The 15049-nt window shown below is 53.8% G+C and overlaps 5 protein-coding genes across 5 annotated transcripts; 1 reads left to right on the forward strand and 4 right to left on the reverse strand.

Annotated features, from left to right (window-relative positions):
* Positions 1–3702: 3702 nt before the first annotated feature.
* CLUP02_16044 (uncharacterized protein) lies at positions 3703–4044 on the reverse strand (the record flags this gene model as incomplete). The annotated part of the gene is made up of 1 exon (XM_049294968.1): positions 3703–4044. The coding sequence occupies one exon, from the start codon at positions 4042–4044 to the stop codon at positions 3703–3705; it is 342 nt and encodes a 113-aa protein (XP_049152115.1).
* Positions 4045–4443: 399 nt separating this feature from the next.
* Positions 4444–7603, reverse strand: CLUP02_16045 (uncharacterized protein; the record flags this gene model as incomplete). Its single annotated transcript, XM_049294969.1, has 17 exons — positions 4444–4635; positions 4693–4777; positions 4868–4953; positions 4998–5047; positions 5105–5397; positions 5466–5622; positions 5693–5744; positions 5820–5991; positions 6020–6102; positions 6157–6253; positions 6310–6333; positions 6398–6670; positions 6753–6763; positions 6828–6987; positions 7027–7135; positions 7218–7426; positions 7497–7603. The coding sequence occupies 17 exons, from the start codon at positions 7601–7603 to the stop codon at positions 4444–4446; spliced, it is 2160 nt and encodes a 719-aa protein (XP_049152116.1).
* Positions 7604–8668: 1065 nt separating this feature from the next.
* Positions 8669–9534, forward strand: CLUP02_16046 (uncharacterized protein; the record flags this gene model as incomplete). Its single annotated transcript, XM_049294970.1, has 4 exons — positions 8669–8686; positions 8782–8888; positions 9027–9133; positions 9461–9534. The coding sequence occupies 4 exons, from the start codon at positions 8669–8671 to the stop codon at positions 9532–9534; spliced, it is 306 nt and encodes a 101-aa protein (XP_049152117.1).
* A 1912-nt stretch (positions 9535–11446) lies between these two features.
* CLUP02_16047 (uncharacterized protein) lies at positions 11447–11695 on the reverse strand (the record flags this gene model as incomplete). The annotated part of the gene is made up of 1 exon (XM_049294971.1): positions 11447–11695. The coding sequence occupies one exon, from the start codon at positions 11693–11695 to the stop codon at positions 11447–11449; it is 249 nt and encodes an 82-aa protein (XP_049152118.1).
* A 139-nt stretch (positions 11696–11834) lies between these two features.
* Positions 11835–14856, reverse strand: CLUP02_16048 (uncharacterized protein; the record flags this gene model as incomplete). Its single annotated transcript, XM_049294972.1, has 17 exons — positions 11835–11892; positions 11931–12016; positions 12084–12133; positions 12188–12335; positions 12401–12420; positions 12475–12612; positions 12672–12846; positions 12949–13196; positions 13289–13308; positions 13355–13534; positions 13602–13866; positions 13926–14072; positions 14228–14262; positions 14326–14380; positions 14441–14568; positions 14622–14663; positions 14726–14856. The coding sequence occupies 17 exons, from the start codon at positions 14854–14856 to the stop codon at positions 11835–11837; spliced, it is 1926 nt and encodes a 641-aa protein (XP_049152119.1).
* Between the last annotated feature and the right edge of the window lie 193 nt (positions 14857–15049).

Consider the following 15049-nt stretch of genomic DNA (forward strand, 5'->3'; position numbering starts at 1 on the left):
CCATGATTCCAGAAACCCCGTCTTGCTCTTGCAATCAGACATAGGGAATTCGCCTCAAAGATGGGTCTTTCAATCTCGCCGTCTCCAGCTTTCTGATTCACGTCTCCTCAGCCCAAAGACGTTGGGCATCACTACTCCATTTTCAAGCTTCGGGCCCCCATCTATCTGGCTGTGGAGCTGAGAGATCTTCAGGGACTTTGAGCTACACAAAAGTCTTAGCAAGCGGAGGCGTGTTGCCCGCATGTTGTAGCAGACTTGCTCTAGTGTGGTGTAGATACCGCCTATCATTGCTGTATCTGCCTTGAATGGAGCTGCGACCCGAACGTAAGGCAGCGTGGGTCGATCCTTCAGCCGAGGGATACGGTGGAGAAACCTGGCGAGAAGACAATGAGTGCCGTTCGACTGCCGTGGATCACAAACGGGGTGGTGCGCGAATGCTTCAATCACAAGAACTTGGTCGAGGAGACGTAGAGATACCCGAGAAGTTGTGCCGTGCCGGGGCGGCTGCATCCCTCAACGATCTAGAACGGGAAATTCCCCTTAGTCTTTGGGGCGACCTTGAGCACACCCTCGACAATACTCGGAGCCCGATAGTGGTATATTATGGCATGTTAGAAGTCTACCGAGGTCTCGTTGCTGCATCACCGGTCGAGGCCTCAAAGTCTAGGCCAGAGGACGGTAGGATTCGTACTCCTACCTTACCCACCCCTTAAGCCCTTGTCATTCTTCAGCAAGCTGCAGTCTGCATCGCCTGGGTACCGACAGGATCGAAACGACGATCTCGGTGCAATGCACCCGGTCAAAACCAATCAGCTTTGATGCGTCGGTCCATATGATCCCGACGTATATTCGTGCATAACCAAAGTCACCAATCAACGGAGACAGCGGCGAGGCACACATCGGAGAGGTCCGCCTCTCTCGCAGCTTCGGTACGAGGACAGCGTTTCAGCGGCCTGTTCAAGGGTGTGTGAATGATGTATCCTGCCGGCAGAATGGCACATCTGGGGCAATATTCCCGCCGGGCGGTGTCATTAATGATCATAGAGTCACACACACTCTTCTCTTTCTAGATAGCTCTCCCCACAGTGGCAGACCAGACAGATGCGGACGGCAACGGGCGGTGGGACGAACCGTTCAGGCGAACCAGCGTGCCGGCGCGAAAGCGAGAGATGGGAAAGTACGGATAATCAACCCGCATACACGGTTTCTTTTTTCCCGGCTGGGCTTGCTGTGCAATGACTCGGTTGACGGCAATTCGGTCGAGTCACAAAGCCGTCTTTTCTATCACACAGCGCGGTGGGACGATGTACGAGCATCCGTACTCTGTACAGTCGCAAACTCGCTGCTTATTTGCTTCCGAACACACGGTCTTCTAAACGGAGGACGTCGGGATAGGCCCGAACGAGGAACGGTCGAAACTCCCGGGCCAGCTCCTTGAAAAGAACATAGATTCTAACGATCTAGCCTAGCTGGCGTAGCGACGCGAGGAGCCTGACCAGGGGAAAGAAAACTTGTTTCTAGCGCGCGTGGAGTTTGGACTGCATCTCCCGCATACCTCAGCCATCCGTGGCATATGTTCCATCGAACAGCACTGCACATCTCGAGGCCAGCGGGTCAAGGAGTGACTGATGTGTTGACGCACATCCACATCGCGATCGGCCACGTCAAATCTCCATTGCAGTCACCGCCCCATTCTCGCTCGACCTCTTTGCCCCCTCAGCAAAAGAACAAGATGAAGCCAACGTCGCACCCCGATCATTCCACGTTACGGAGTACAGCGACCGCACAGGAATGGAGCCCGGCTATGGTGTTTGATGAGAGCCCGCTCCCATTCCACCCCCAGGGCCAAAAAGAACCCATATCGGAAATAGAGCCTGCAATTCTTTTACGAATCAGATTCCGGAACCATGCCATTGGGAACCCCCGAGACAGCCCAGCGGATCACGCGTTGATTGGCCTAGCGGCTCGGAGCACTGGGATAGAACGGTACTGGCGTCAGCCACATATGCCAGCCGAGCCAGGCTGCTGGGACTTTTTGCTGCCCTGGATATAGCTGCCGGGGCGGCAGGCGAGATTTGACCCTGACGTGGAGTTTCTACGAGGGGGGGATTGAATGGGTATTCTGTAGGGACGAGATGACGAATGGCGCTGATTCCCTGCTCACTTCCGAGTCTTGACCCAGATGACGGACGCCATCGCCGGCTGCCAGCTGAGAGAGGAGGAGAGAGAAAACTCTGCACCAGAGGGACGGAACCGCCGGTCGTGATCCACGGCGCTACTCATCAAGCGAAATCCACGCTCAGGCAGGGCACCATAGGCAGAGAGAATGGACACACCGTCACATACGCAACCCATTTGAAAATAGTAGCATGATGGTGAATCTGTACGGTTACGCCCTCCGGCAGCCCAAAGTGAGCAGAACGAATGATCGGCTGCTTCGAGTCCCACCCCGGAGTTGACCGCTGGATCAGCACCGAGCTATCGGAAAGGAAAGGAGGAGGCCACCGATGAGGCCATCGCAGAGCGCGGTATGAGGGCGAAAATGTCTCCCTGCGTGCCAGTGGGAGCATGTTTCAAAATTATCAAAAAGTTTGGTTCGATACTTTGATAGCAGCGTCGGCTATTTTGGACTATCCCGCCCTGTCTATTGTGCAGTAGTGTGATGCCGGCAGGATATCTGCATCACAGGATGGGTTTGATTATGATTAAGGACAGGATTTTGCTACCCTTACACATCAGTAACGTAGGGTAACCAGGTCTTTCGTGTCTTTGGTTCTTCAACCCGCTCCTCCCACGCGCTAGAAGCGAGCTAGAAACCTCTGCCTGGGATGTCAAGTTCTTCAGAAGGTCAGGACAAGGGCCTTCCCTCGCCTGACTCGTCCAGCGGTCAATCTCACAACCTGCGTCCCCGACAGGGCCACGCTCGTGACAATCTTTAGCGGGCCACAAACCCCTGGACGTAGCTTCACCGGTGTGGAGTAGGGCCTTCATCGAGTCCTCTTTGCGGTCAAGAGGATTTGCAAGACGCCCGCACCACTGGTCCCCTCGAAAGTTTAAACTGCCCAGGGGCCGGGGATAGGCCCAAGGGCCTGCTATCTTCACTCAGCCGTTGAATGCTTAGTGGTCTTGTACTCTGGAAGGCTTCTTGAATTTCACCGGTTGGCTCGGACATATGGAAAAGAACGGTTTCCTCGCATATGAGCTTACTGAAGTTATCACACAAGACATCGGGTTCTGGGCGTTTACGGCACACCGGTCATACATATCGGTCGTAGCTTGAAGTCACTAACATTCGATCTCATCATCGGGCGACGACTAGAAGCTATTCGTCCGACATGCCGAGAGAACAGCTGACTTTTTCCCGCCTCACCTCCTCTGTCGAGACTGTCGCCTACCGATTACAAGACAAAGAAGCGACGTTGGGGGTACGAATATGTCATAACATCAAAGCGTTGACGTGCAGCAGAGATGAGTTTGCGGGCATCGTCATGTCAGTGAGGCACAAAGTTCATGCTCAGGTCAAAGCGAAAAACGCACCCGGGCCATACTGAGACCTACGTCTCACGTGAAGCACTGCCCATTGTCGATCCTGATAGAAAACTCTTGGTATGGATTTGGCGCTTAGAGAAACGTCGGATCCGCTCGGAGAAGACACCGTCGGAGAAACGCAGCGCAGCAGGTATGTCGAGCCGCGGCTCTCTGTCATTGATCTTGGAGTACATCTCCAGCCAAGACCAGAACACCAAAGTATCGTCGTTCCCGAGGAAGCAACGCAGGCGGAAAACCATGGGCCCCGACCCGGACCGCAGCATTGAGCTCTTGCCGACACTTGGCTAACATGGCTCTTTTGCTCTCGGGGCAGGCAAACTGACGTCGTGCTGTCGTCTTCTTTGCGGCATCGGCGAGATCGCCGAAAAAGTCAAAAAGCATAATGAGGTTAACTTGCTGCGGGCTCAAGCTTTGCGAGGGGGATGAGTGAGGGTAAGGGTGAAGGAAGGGGAAGGGGGTGGTGGTTTGGATCGTTGGAGATTTCCATTGCAGCATTTGGCAGGCAGCGCACGGTCGATCCGGTCCAGGGTGGATGGAACATGGGCAAAATAGTCACCTAATATTGCTTCCCTCCCAAATTGTTATCCCGTACGGATGGATGCCTTCAGCAAGGCCGGCATCAACCGGTGACAGGTATGATGAGTCAAGTGCATCACTCTCCCGCAAATCTATCAAGAGTCGAGACTTCTCGAGACGAACTCGAAGGGCCAAGCGATAATTAGGTTGCTGTGGGATGTAAAGAGAACGACTGGTCGTTCCCCCCTTTGCCTTCATTCAACTTGTTGACCGGTGGTGGGTCAGACGTCAAACTATCTTCATCGGTCTGGCGAAAGGGAACACCCATCACGTTCTCAACGGGTTTGAACGGGCGAGCTCCTTGCTAAACACGAGGCGCTACCATCCATCCGCGATACTACCGGTGACGGGGCCGGGCGGCAAGCGGCCGGGGCTGACGGAAAGGGCTGCGCCGGTTGATGAGTAGTGGAAGGGGAGAAACCGTCGACCAGTGGCTCCCCCGTTGAATCGAATGACATTTTCCACGTGGTGAAAGGATAGCCCCGTCGGGAAAACGCCAGCTTGCGGAGGCTGCGGAGCGAAGACGAGCACACACACACACACACAAAGACAAGGCGAATTTGAAACGTCCCCGAGAATGGGACGATAGTCAACCCGTCTGGGAACGCCTAGCGGGGAGTCCATGTCCGCAGTGGAGAGCCACGTAGAGCCACTTCATCAACTAGAAGTTCTCTAATATGGGCATGAAGTGGGTGGACGACGCCACGCGAACAGCTGCAAGTTGCGAGTTGTAACTACTGACCGCTGGCTCTCAAAAGACCCTGGATGGGGAAAACGGAGACGAAAAGATGGATACGATATTAAACCAAAGAAAACAGCACATATTTGCTAGGAAGATGTCGTCAGTGCAGTCACATAAAAGAAGCGGTGACCTTATCAATCTCGTCGGAAATGATGGCCTCTGCATCGGAAGATCCAGGTTCTCACTAGCGTCGGCACCTTGAGAGGTAGCTGGAGCTCGGGAAAAGACAAGGCTCACGCACTTGATGTACAGTCACTGCAGACTGCTTTGAGTGCTGGCTGGTCAGGGCGAGTAATATGGTACGAAATGGCATTGGGATGCGCCTCTCCGTCGTTTCGCCTTGACAAACGATTTCTGAATGATCTCCGCAAGACAGGGGCTGGGCCACGTGCAGACCGATGGGCTGTGTCCCAAACTCTCGCCCATCGATCTGGTTGAAGAAATGAAATAAATGAATACATGAGAAAAAGTGACCTGACATGGCCTGGTAGGCTGGCACGCCGCACGCCCTCGAGCCTTGGACGTGTGGACTGCCGAGGCATAATGTGGATGGGGATGTACTTATGCCCCCCAGGCCCTGCCAGAACTGCGGACGCACAAAGACATGCATAAGTTTGAACCCCGGTATATGCCCATTGCATGCGACGGTGCGAGATCCAGAGACTGGGTGGTCTGGGCAGATACTTTCGAGTTCCCGCGCTTCTTGTTACATTTTGCGGAATATTTCTTGACCTCAGCCAAGCCAAGAACAACGTCTGTTTTGCAACTGAAATCCTTAAATGAACTTCTCTCTCTCTCATCTCATCGTGGTGAAAGTGAGGCAACTAGCTTGAATGCCTGCCCCAGAGTCACTAAGTCGTTCTCGGAAAGCGTTCAGCTGTCACACTGCAGCCATGATGCCCGTTGCAGAGAGGACTGGGCTCTACGGATAGACTCCAGAGTCTCATTAGACGTGGGAAACGCTGCCTTGACTCGAGTAGCGCATTACACCACCTCCGGCACCTATCCGTACGGATTCCGCCAGGGAATATGTCTGAACTGCCCGTTGCTCGACGTCGACTGTCGAACCGTTCTTGTCAGTACCGTTCGTGCGTGAAGCCAAGCCCTGCGTCGGCACCGCGCGGCTGCGCCAGCATTGCGTTCTGCATCTACCCTTGCTGTGCTGCATCGCTTTCTCTTTCTCTGTCAGAACTGCCTCCTTCTTTCACGTCCTCGACGCGAGTGCGGGGAGTTGTCTTGTCAAATGTACAATGTACCGGACTCTAGGGCCATGCACAAGAGGACCGTACCCTTAACCTTTGGGTCTCGTCATTGCCCCTGTCCGGCTCTGTAGCATCGAAGGTCCTAAAGTTCCCAGCCCAGGTGACGAGAATAAGATCAGGGAAGCTGCATTGTTGCCCCCCTCAGTTACATTTCAATCTGGCTTTCGTCTCTGAGTGAACGCGTTCTTGCCCTCCTCCGCACCCCTTGATCGTCTCGTTTCTCAGCTCTACCACGTCCAGTGACGACTCACACCCAGACCCCTTGCACAAGGGGGAGGGTCCCCGGTGGATGTCCCACGGTTTCCGGGCCTTGGTCACTGATGGCACGCAGTGAGAAGCGCACGTTCTCTTGCTTCCATAATCCCTGCCGGGAGCTCGAAAGTCATGTGTCTGGGGACCTATTTCTGATTCGTAATTGGTGAAGAGAGACCTGGTCAAGGAGACGACAGAGAAAGAGCGTATCCGCACTCCGTAGAGAGGCAACAGCCAGCCCATCGCCAGGCAAGGCACCTTGTCGAGAGAGAAGAGCTGTGAAGACGCACTAGCGTGCAACATCCCGACCAAATCTCCCAAGATGGTTAGTTTACTCACTGTGAGAAAACTCTCTTTCTCTACCCTCCTACTTCTGGTATGGCTTGGTGTTTAGCGTCAGCTACTTTGATGGTGGCCAAGGATCACCAACCGTCCAAAGTGCACACTTCAAGCAGCTCAACAGCTGTCTTCTGGCTCGCTGGTCCTCCATCGCCCCCAGTACATTCCCCGTTTTGCGTGGCCCTCCTCCTCAAATCTTGCGCCTTCGCCGAATAGAAGCTCGAGGAGGGCAACGTAGTTTTTGGGGACGAGCCGGTGCCTGTTTCGCTATCTCTGGTCGTGTTGCCGTCCGTGAAGAAGGATCACCCCTGGCGCCAATTAGTCTCGAGAGCCAATTTGGGGCAAAACTGCCCTATGGCAAGCCATGTACGTCTGGCGTGGAAAGCCAACTCAAGCGTCGTTATGGTTTGTTTGGCTACCCGTGGTGCCCGGCCAGCCACCAGTAGAATAGCACGGGTCCATCCAGTGGGTTTTCCGTCCCCTTTTACTTTTCCCACAAACCATGACGCTGAGAGCATCAATGGCTGGCGGCATGAGGGCAAAGATTGCAAAGCAGCACGTACGCACACTGGCGCGGAGGGAAGACCTTTGGCCACCAAACCAAACGAGACCAGGCCGAGCAACCGATGAGAAAACGGAGCCACAAGAGTCGAGGAACCAGGGATCGTTACGTAGGGACTGCGCGGCGCCGGTCTGGTATGCGTACCTGGGATGGTGGGAAGTCGCCCATGTCTCTCGCTGTGTAGGTTCCTTGCTTGGGCTTTGGGTCAGTTTACCTACCCCATACGTATGACTGACGAACAGATACTGCGTAGACAACATATCCAGTGCTGTGCAGCGGCAGCGTGTGCGACTCGAACTGTGCGTCCATGTATGTATCCATACAGATGTACTATTCCTACGAGGAGGAGGGGAGACTCAGGCACCACACTCCCCCCAGGACGGCCCAAAAACCTAGGCACACCCCCTCGGACCGGGCCTGAGCCTGAGGGATTGTGCTCCAAATGGCGACGAGCAAGAGCCTGAACACTGCGCGCACCCTTCCTGTTCGGCTTGCCGCATCAATTGTATCTTTCTGCCCGATCCGTCCGTCCATTCTCTTCTCCCACTCACTCACAAGCCACCTCTATGGCACCAAGTTCCAGTGGCCCACGGTCTGGGTTTCTAACCTTTCTGGAGCCAAAGAGCAAGGGCCAAGGGGGCAATCATTGTTCTGGGACCATGATGCTTGCTGCCCGTCAGTCTGGTCTGCCCCCCGCCGGCTCTGGCTGGCTAACTAGGACTCAGGTACATCAGTGGGAGCGTGTTTGTGTCTCTTCCTACGGATACTCTCACTTGCCTTGCCCTCTTCCTTCTCCCTCAGTCTGTCTGTCTCTTTGGTCTGGCCCTCCCACTCACCCCCCTTCGTCTCGTTTACCTTACATATACCTCCGACGTAGCGGTACTTGTATGGCCCTGACCTTGCATGACAATCCCAGCTACATTCTTTGCGTGGATTTCCCTGAGCGTCGTCGCCCAGGCCATCTATATACAGAACCTCCAAGCACCTCTCTCACACGCTCTTCACACTCCTCGCCTTGTTCCCCATCCGAATCCACACTCTTGACAATACTTCGCCCCGACCTTTAAATACAAACGCGCCCACCCTTTTCTCGACTTTGACGACGGCTTCACCGTATTTCCAGCTCTGTATCGATCTTTTCCCACCAGAACTTCTCCCTCCTTGTTGTTTTCGTCTACCAACTCTTGAACCTTTCTCGCCAAAGCCCGTATCTGCTGGCCACCACACACCCCTGACTGTACGACTCGGATCCCCGCCGCCACTGGTTTACACCGTACTCAACCCATTTCGACTAATACCCGCCGCCTGGGTTTTTTCCTTGTCCCTTCGGATCTACCTCCGGTCACCACGTCCCACGAAAAACACAACACCCAGAAAGCAGCAGCAATGTGCAACTACACTCAAGTACGTCTCGACCAACAAACAACGCATCTTCCCGACGATGATGGATATTTGCTATTTACGCCAGGACTTTGGATTAACATTTTGGTGCCTCACAGAGAGAATTTCACTGCGGCCACGTCCGCTGGATCGTCTCGCGGTGGTGCCCAGTCTACACTCGCACACAACGACGCTGCCCCCCGTGCGTGACACATTTCGAGTATAGGTACGTCCGCTGTCGTTTCTTTTTCCCTTCACCATGGCGCCCTCTTGCAGATCTTGACGGATGAAACCGAGTCATTCTTCCTCGCCCTTCCTCTCTGACTCTTCTCTTGGACAATGTACTGACGTGCATCAAAAATAGGGGCGATGAAGTTTGTGGTATGTCCTCTCTCCACGGCAACGCCGTCCTCTATCCTTCCTTTGCTCTTGGAGAGTCGATCATCGCCCATTCATCCACGCCGGGCAGGGGTGCGTGCTTCTGCTGTGTCTGTCTGCTGCCACGGAAATGGGATTGTGTCTCCAACTCCACTCTAACTCCAAGCACCTGGAATTGGGACTGGCATGGGGGTGTATGGCAAGGAAATTTGGCCCGCCCAGTCTCCCTGTTCACCCTCTCCTCTCAGAGCCAGAGAGCATAGAGCAAGCCAAAGCATCGATCACAGACACAGCAGCAGCAGCAACCCTTCTCCCATGTGGCGGTTGATGCGGTTATTCTCTCAGCTTTCTTTTCTCTTTTGCCTTTACTACCCTGCACTTCCGTTCTAGACTTTGGAGCTAACATGTGTCTCATCGTAGGCGAATGCAAGCCTTCAGCACCGATCGTGTGGGAGAGCATGATCAGACGCAATAACACGCCAGTCGGATTATAAGGTCATCGTCGAACCAAACCGACGAGACCCTTTTTCATCATTCCCTTCATCCACCATTTTTTAGACAACATTCCGATCCAGAAAGGCCCACGCCCGGGGTGCAGATCCAGTCTGCAGCACGTCCTCTCTATCACATCTCACATTCTCCCTCGACCGCTTTGGCTCTGTCCCTCCAGCCTTTTGGGACAAAGTACAACACCAAAGAGATGGGATGAGAGAAGGATTGTGCAAGACAATTTCGTCAAAGCTATCGCCTATACCAATTTTTTTTTTTTTTTTTCATCTTCAACGATTGTTTGATACTTGGCAACCTCGAGCAAGCGCCGCGTCACATAGCCACACAAACAATACGCCAAGCATGGCCCTAGTCAAAGGGAGCGGTGGCCAGGTTCGAGAGACGACAATTACACGGTACCGGTGTATTTGGCTCCGGGGCCATCACCAACCTTGGCTTGGGCACATCGACGATGCTGCATCGCGCTAAGGCAGCCTTCCGCGACATTTTGTCCATACGGACGGGCCCTTTTACCAAGAAACCGACGCCGTCTCCAATTTGAATTCCCGTCTGCATGGCTTCGACGGGACCGATGGAGGGATGATGGCTGCACACACGCAGTAAGAGGGGGACGGATGAGGGGTCTCGACCATGCTGATCCCACATGATGAGCCAAGCAACACATTTACATGGCTCACGCTGTAAGAGGAGGAATATTTTATCATCATTGAAAGAGGGGAGGGAAGAGGGAGATTTTTTCGGAAAAAAGAAAACACAGCAAGGTGCAAACCTGCATCTCACTCACGGCGTTTGCGAATTCGAGCATTGCGGACAGGAAGTTACGGCGCTGACACGGAAACGAGCATTTCAACAATTTCCTTCATTATTCTGAGTAGCAGGAGGAAAGGCACCAACAGGCGGGAAAACAACACAGAGAAACAAACCGCCACACACAGCCAGCAACAGCAACTTTGTGTGGACACGAGGATCAGCAGCACGCGGAGAAAGTGCGGAATCATGGGTTACTTGGACGGGAGGGTCCGCAAGGGTGGGAAGCAGAAGAAGAGACGGCGTCGCGGACTATTCAACTTTATTCGGGCGCCTACGCCGACCACGGCACCGGGCTAGCGGCGGCTCTCCCCGGTCAAGCAAGACGAGACGAGACCGTCTACCCTCCATCACGGCATCTCTCGCTCAGTCTTTCCTCTGTCTGCTCATGGTCGGTCAGGTCGTGCATTAGCCGACGTGGCCCGCGTTTGTCTCGGCTCCCGACTTTTATCACCTCCACACACCTACTTCACTCTCACTCTCACTCACACGTGTTGCGATAAAAGCACTCAACGGTTTTCAACCGCAGACACTTGGCAGCATTTTCATCCGGCGATGATTCATTATGTTCCTGATTTCGGCGTGTTTCTGATTGGAAAGCAAGGGAAAGTGAATTGGAGTTTGGGATAAGGCACCAGCATGTTTTTCATCGTTTGTCCTGCTACCACACGGCGGACTGGGTAACGGGAGTTTGCATACACATCTTTTCTAGTTACTTTTGCTTATGGCCTCTTACAGTTCCCTCCACCCATCACCATTTCGGATGGTGTAGAGGGAAGAGAGCGCAAACAATTTTCCTGTACTTACATACCCACCAATACCTCGTCACACATTTTTCACCAAACAGATGGATGCACTTTGGCAGCACAGCACAAACGGCGCAGTAGCGCTGATACCAGAAAAAAAAGAGATTTGAGAAAACTTAGATACCTACTTTACACTACTTGCGTGTTCACTCCTCATCAAACCCTTGCCTCTTTTAGCGAAAGCTCACGTCTCTCGTGTTCATGTGCCCCGAATGCTTCCCAAGGCGCGGCTTCGTACCTCGCAGAATGTGGGTTTCCGTGATACTTTTCGAGGGATTTCACACTACGGAAGAAAGCGCAGGAAAAGGTTCAAAGTGCGTGCAGTAGCCGACATTCTGCAGCGTTCAACCGCCCTGCACACATACATACCTTCGCAAGTATACACACGTACATCCACCCCCGACGCCATTTCATCTAGCCCACCCAGTAACTCTCCATAGCCGTCCCTCTCCGAAATCCATCCTCGAACATGAGATGACACGGCCAAACACGCCCGGGCCAGAGAGGAACTCGAGCAAAACAGGGTCTCCATATACCGAGCAACACTGACTGGGCAAATTTTACCGCTTTGGTACACGCAACGAGGGTTACATGGTTCGTGAAATAAAGCGTGCTAATTAGGAGGGGATGATTCAAGTGGGACTGGACTAATAGGTACCTCCATGGGCCATTTACCATTCATTGCAAGGCGAGACACGACAGGGCTTGACAGGGAAGAGTGGAGAGGGGCTTTTCTGGTTAGCTCGACCACTACGAAGTACACACACGTCACAGGGTTGGTGCTTGATGTGCTTAGTGCTGTAACGTGTGGGAGGGACCAGAGAGAGGAGCGAGGGTGTGTGTGAGTGAGCGACTGAGAGAGAGAGTGTGTGTGTGTCTGTCCGTCTGCATGTGTGTGCAAGGGGAGGGGAGGCATGTACGCGCGAGGAGGATTGACCGGTGAAGCTGCACTGCAGTGGCCCGCCGTCCTCTCGTTGGTCGTCGTGTTACGAGATGTGCCGAGCAAAGCGTGAGAAAGGCAGACCGAGCTTATGAACAATGGGACCGGTGGGAAATGAGGCAAGTGATAGGGGAATCAGGATAGCGAGATGGTGATGTCGGGCAATTTTGGGTTCTGTTACGCTGTCCGGGCCTTGCGTTTGACCGTGAGCAAACGGGTCGAATTTGGGTTGCTAAGAAACAAGCGGCGGGCAGTTTTCTTTTGAGCGGGTGGTGATGAAATCAATGGCACACACACCACGCAAACGATACATGACACTGACGGCCGTCAGCCATCCCTTTGCGGCCCGATGCCGCCCACTCTGGACTGACCGGTATTACAGACTAGACGTCCTCGGTGAGGGATCAGGTGTAGAACGAGTGGGAGTGCCAGGGTCCCGGACGAAGGAGCGACTCCCACGGCATCAGACGGGGTTGTTGGCGTGGGGTGAGAGAACGTTTCGTGGGACCCTTCAGATTTGTCCATTCCGTCACAGAAAAGAAGCCCTCCCCTCCCCGTCTATAGATACCGAATCCAGGTTGGCTCGTGGCACGTATTTGGGCATCTAGGGTCCCGCAAGCCACCACGCCTTTCTCGAGCAGTAGCGTGGTGGCTGTCTTTTGGTGCTTCGGAACTTGGAACAGCTCGACCTGCCCGACGTGGGAGAACGTGGGATCAAGAAGGGAGAGGGAGGGGGGTGGGGGCTAGTGGCAGTTAGTATGCACGACGGGGTATACCAGATGGTCATCTGAAGGTGTTTCGAAGTGCCTCCCGCGCGCTGGCCCCCGTCAACGACATTGATGGACGGTGTGAGGTGAGGTTTTGCGTCGTGGGGTGTAAGTGGGCATTGGCGATTTCACGCCAGAGACCAAGTTGGGCACACAGGACCATGGGACAATGGGCTGCCTCTCATTCAAGTAAATGCGGCTGCTGGGAGTTGGGATGCCGTGCATCGTATCGCAGCTCAGCTGATGAGAGAAAATGGGTCGGGCACCGTCCAGCGCAATTGTACAGCAGAGCAGAAGCATTACAGATACGATAATGATATATCTGGCTACACGTCATGTAAGGATACCTACATTTGATGATGCGCTGCGACGCAAATGCGAGAGCCCATCAGGCACGACGGGCCCCTCATTGGCGTACCTGTTGGGCTCTGTGCGACACTATATGTTGTCTCTGGCGCTCTCGTTAAGCTGTCTTATGAGCCACGGGGCGTTTGGTGCAGGGCTTTCGAAAATGTCTTGGGCGTCGGCATGGCACATCAATGATTCGAGGTACATGTGAGGCGCGCGCGTGTGTCTGCGTGGGATATGTGAGAAGAAGTGTTTAGGGGGGTGAGGGGTGAGAGTCTGTATGTTGTACAGGAAAGTGTGCATGTGAGCTCGCTCACTATGAGTATGAGCATGAGACTGACAGTGAGAGTGAGCCTGAGCATTGAAACATTCGGTATGCCCACTCATGACGATGGGGCATCAACACTAACACACGCTTCGTCCCGATTTCCAGTCTAGTCTCTCGGGACTGTACGAAATACTCGGCCTTTCCAAGATGACCTCTGTCAAGTTGGGTTGTGAACTTCTGGCAGTACACGCCGGTTCGGGCCACTCTAACGGCCTTCAGCCAAGCGACATTGGCAATGAAAGGCTTCATCGGTTGGCCCAACGGCGCCGTCCGGCGTAGCCCGCAGAGGTGAAGCACATGGCACTCAAAGACATGGCAATCTAGCCTAGCCCACGTTCTAACTGCCACGCCGGGCGATCAATATCGCAACCTGCTCAACTTGGGTGACCGGTGAAGGTGTGGATCTTGTCTCCTCCCTCCGTACAGAGAAGTCTCTCACCCTCTTCATCGTTTGCAGATTGATTCGACGCCAAGCCGGCTACGCTGGATAAATCCGTTGTCAAGCAGCATGCGGGTGTCAAAGAAGCTGCGCGTCGCAGCAAGCAAACGGCTTTTTTTTTTTTTTTTTTTTGGTGCTGCAACTCGGTCGTCATGAGGCATCATCGGCCCCCCAGAGTGAATGAAAGAAAGGGTGGGCCGAAAATGGGGTGTTTGCCATTATTGTAAGACTGTGTGAAGTACATTCATGGTTGTTGGCCAGTTCTTGAGGCCGCATTCTGATTGCATTCGCGCCGGATCAACAGTGCATTGCACATCTGTAGGGCAAAAGCTAGTGGCACCTTCTTCGAAAGCTTAGGTAGAATACACTGATTCGTGTCTTTCCAAGCACACGAGCTCACGTAGCAGTCAAGCACTACCGGATATCGTGGGGTTGAGAGGAGGGTAGGGTGCAACTCAAGATACCCAAACCTGCTGTGTTCCCGTACTCGATGCTCGGTTTCCGCCGGTTGAGCTGAGGAAACTGACTTCCAGACTGCTGAAGCTCTTCACACCCTTCCCGGAGAATGCGCTGCTGCATGGAGCTATGGCCATTGGACGGACAGGGCCGTTGCATCCCATCCCATCCCACATTCACGTCGCAACGGCAGTTAAAGTAAGATGAGATGCCGGGGTAAGACTGTCATCTTGTCGTCAGAAATTGACCGGTACGGATACAGGCGCAACAAATGAAAAGCTTACATGTCGCAACTCGCAAACACGCAAGCAAAGTCAGTGACTCGGGATGATGAGTGGTTTCGTTCAAAAATTTCAGGGATGTCGTCCTTCATCTGGATGCTTGGGCCGTTGGAAAGAGTTTGTCCCTCAGTCATAGCCTATGGCAACTTAGCCATGTGTGCAACCGATGAAGAGCTCGAGGGGTAACCCTCACAGGCCGAGAATGTCGCATCTGCCCCCCTCTCTCTACCTCTTTCCCCGTGGTGGCCTGCTTGCTCTCCGCGCCTGTCACATATCATATCCCCTAGTAGATCTGAAGGCTGCTTATCTGCCGTCACCAGCCTTCTT

The sequence above is a fragment of the Colletotrichum lupini genome, chromosome 9, assembly GCF_023278565.1.
Source record: "Colletotrichum lupini chromosome 9, complete sequence".
NCBI lineage: Eukaryota > Fungi > Ascomycota > Sordariomycetes > Glomerellales > Glomerellaceae > Colletotrichum > Colletotrichum lupini.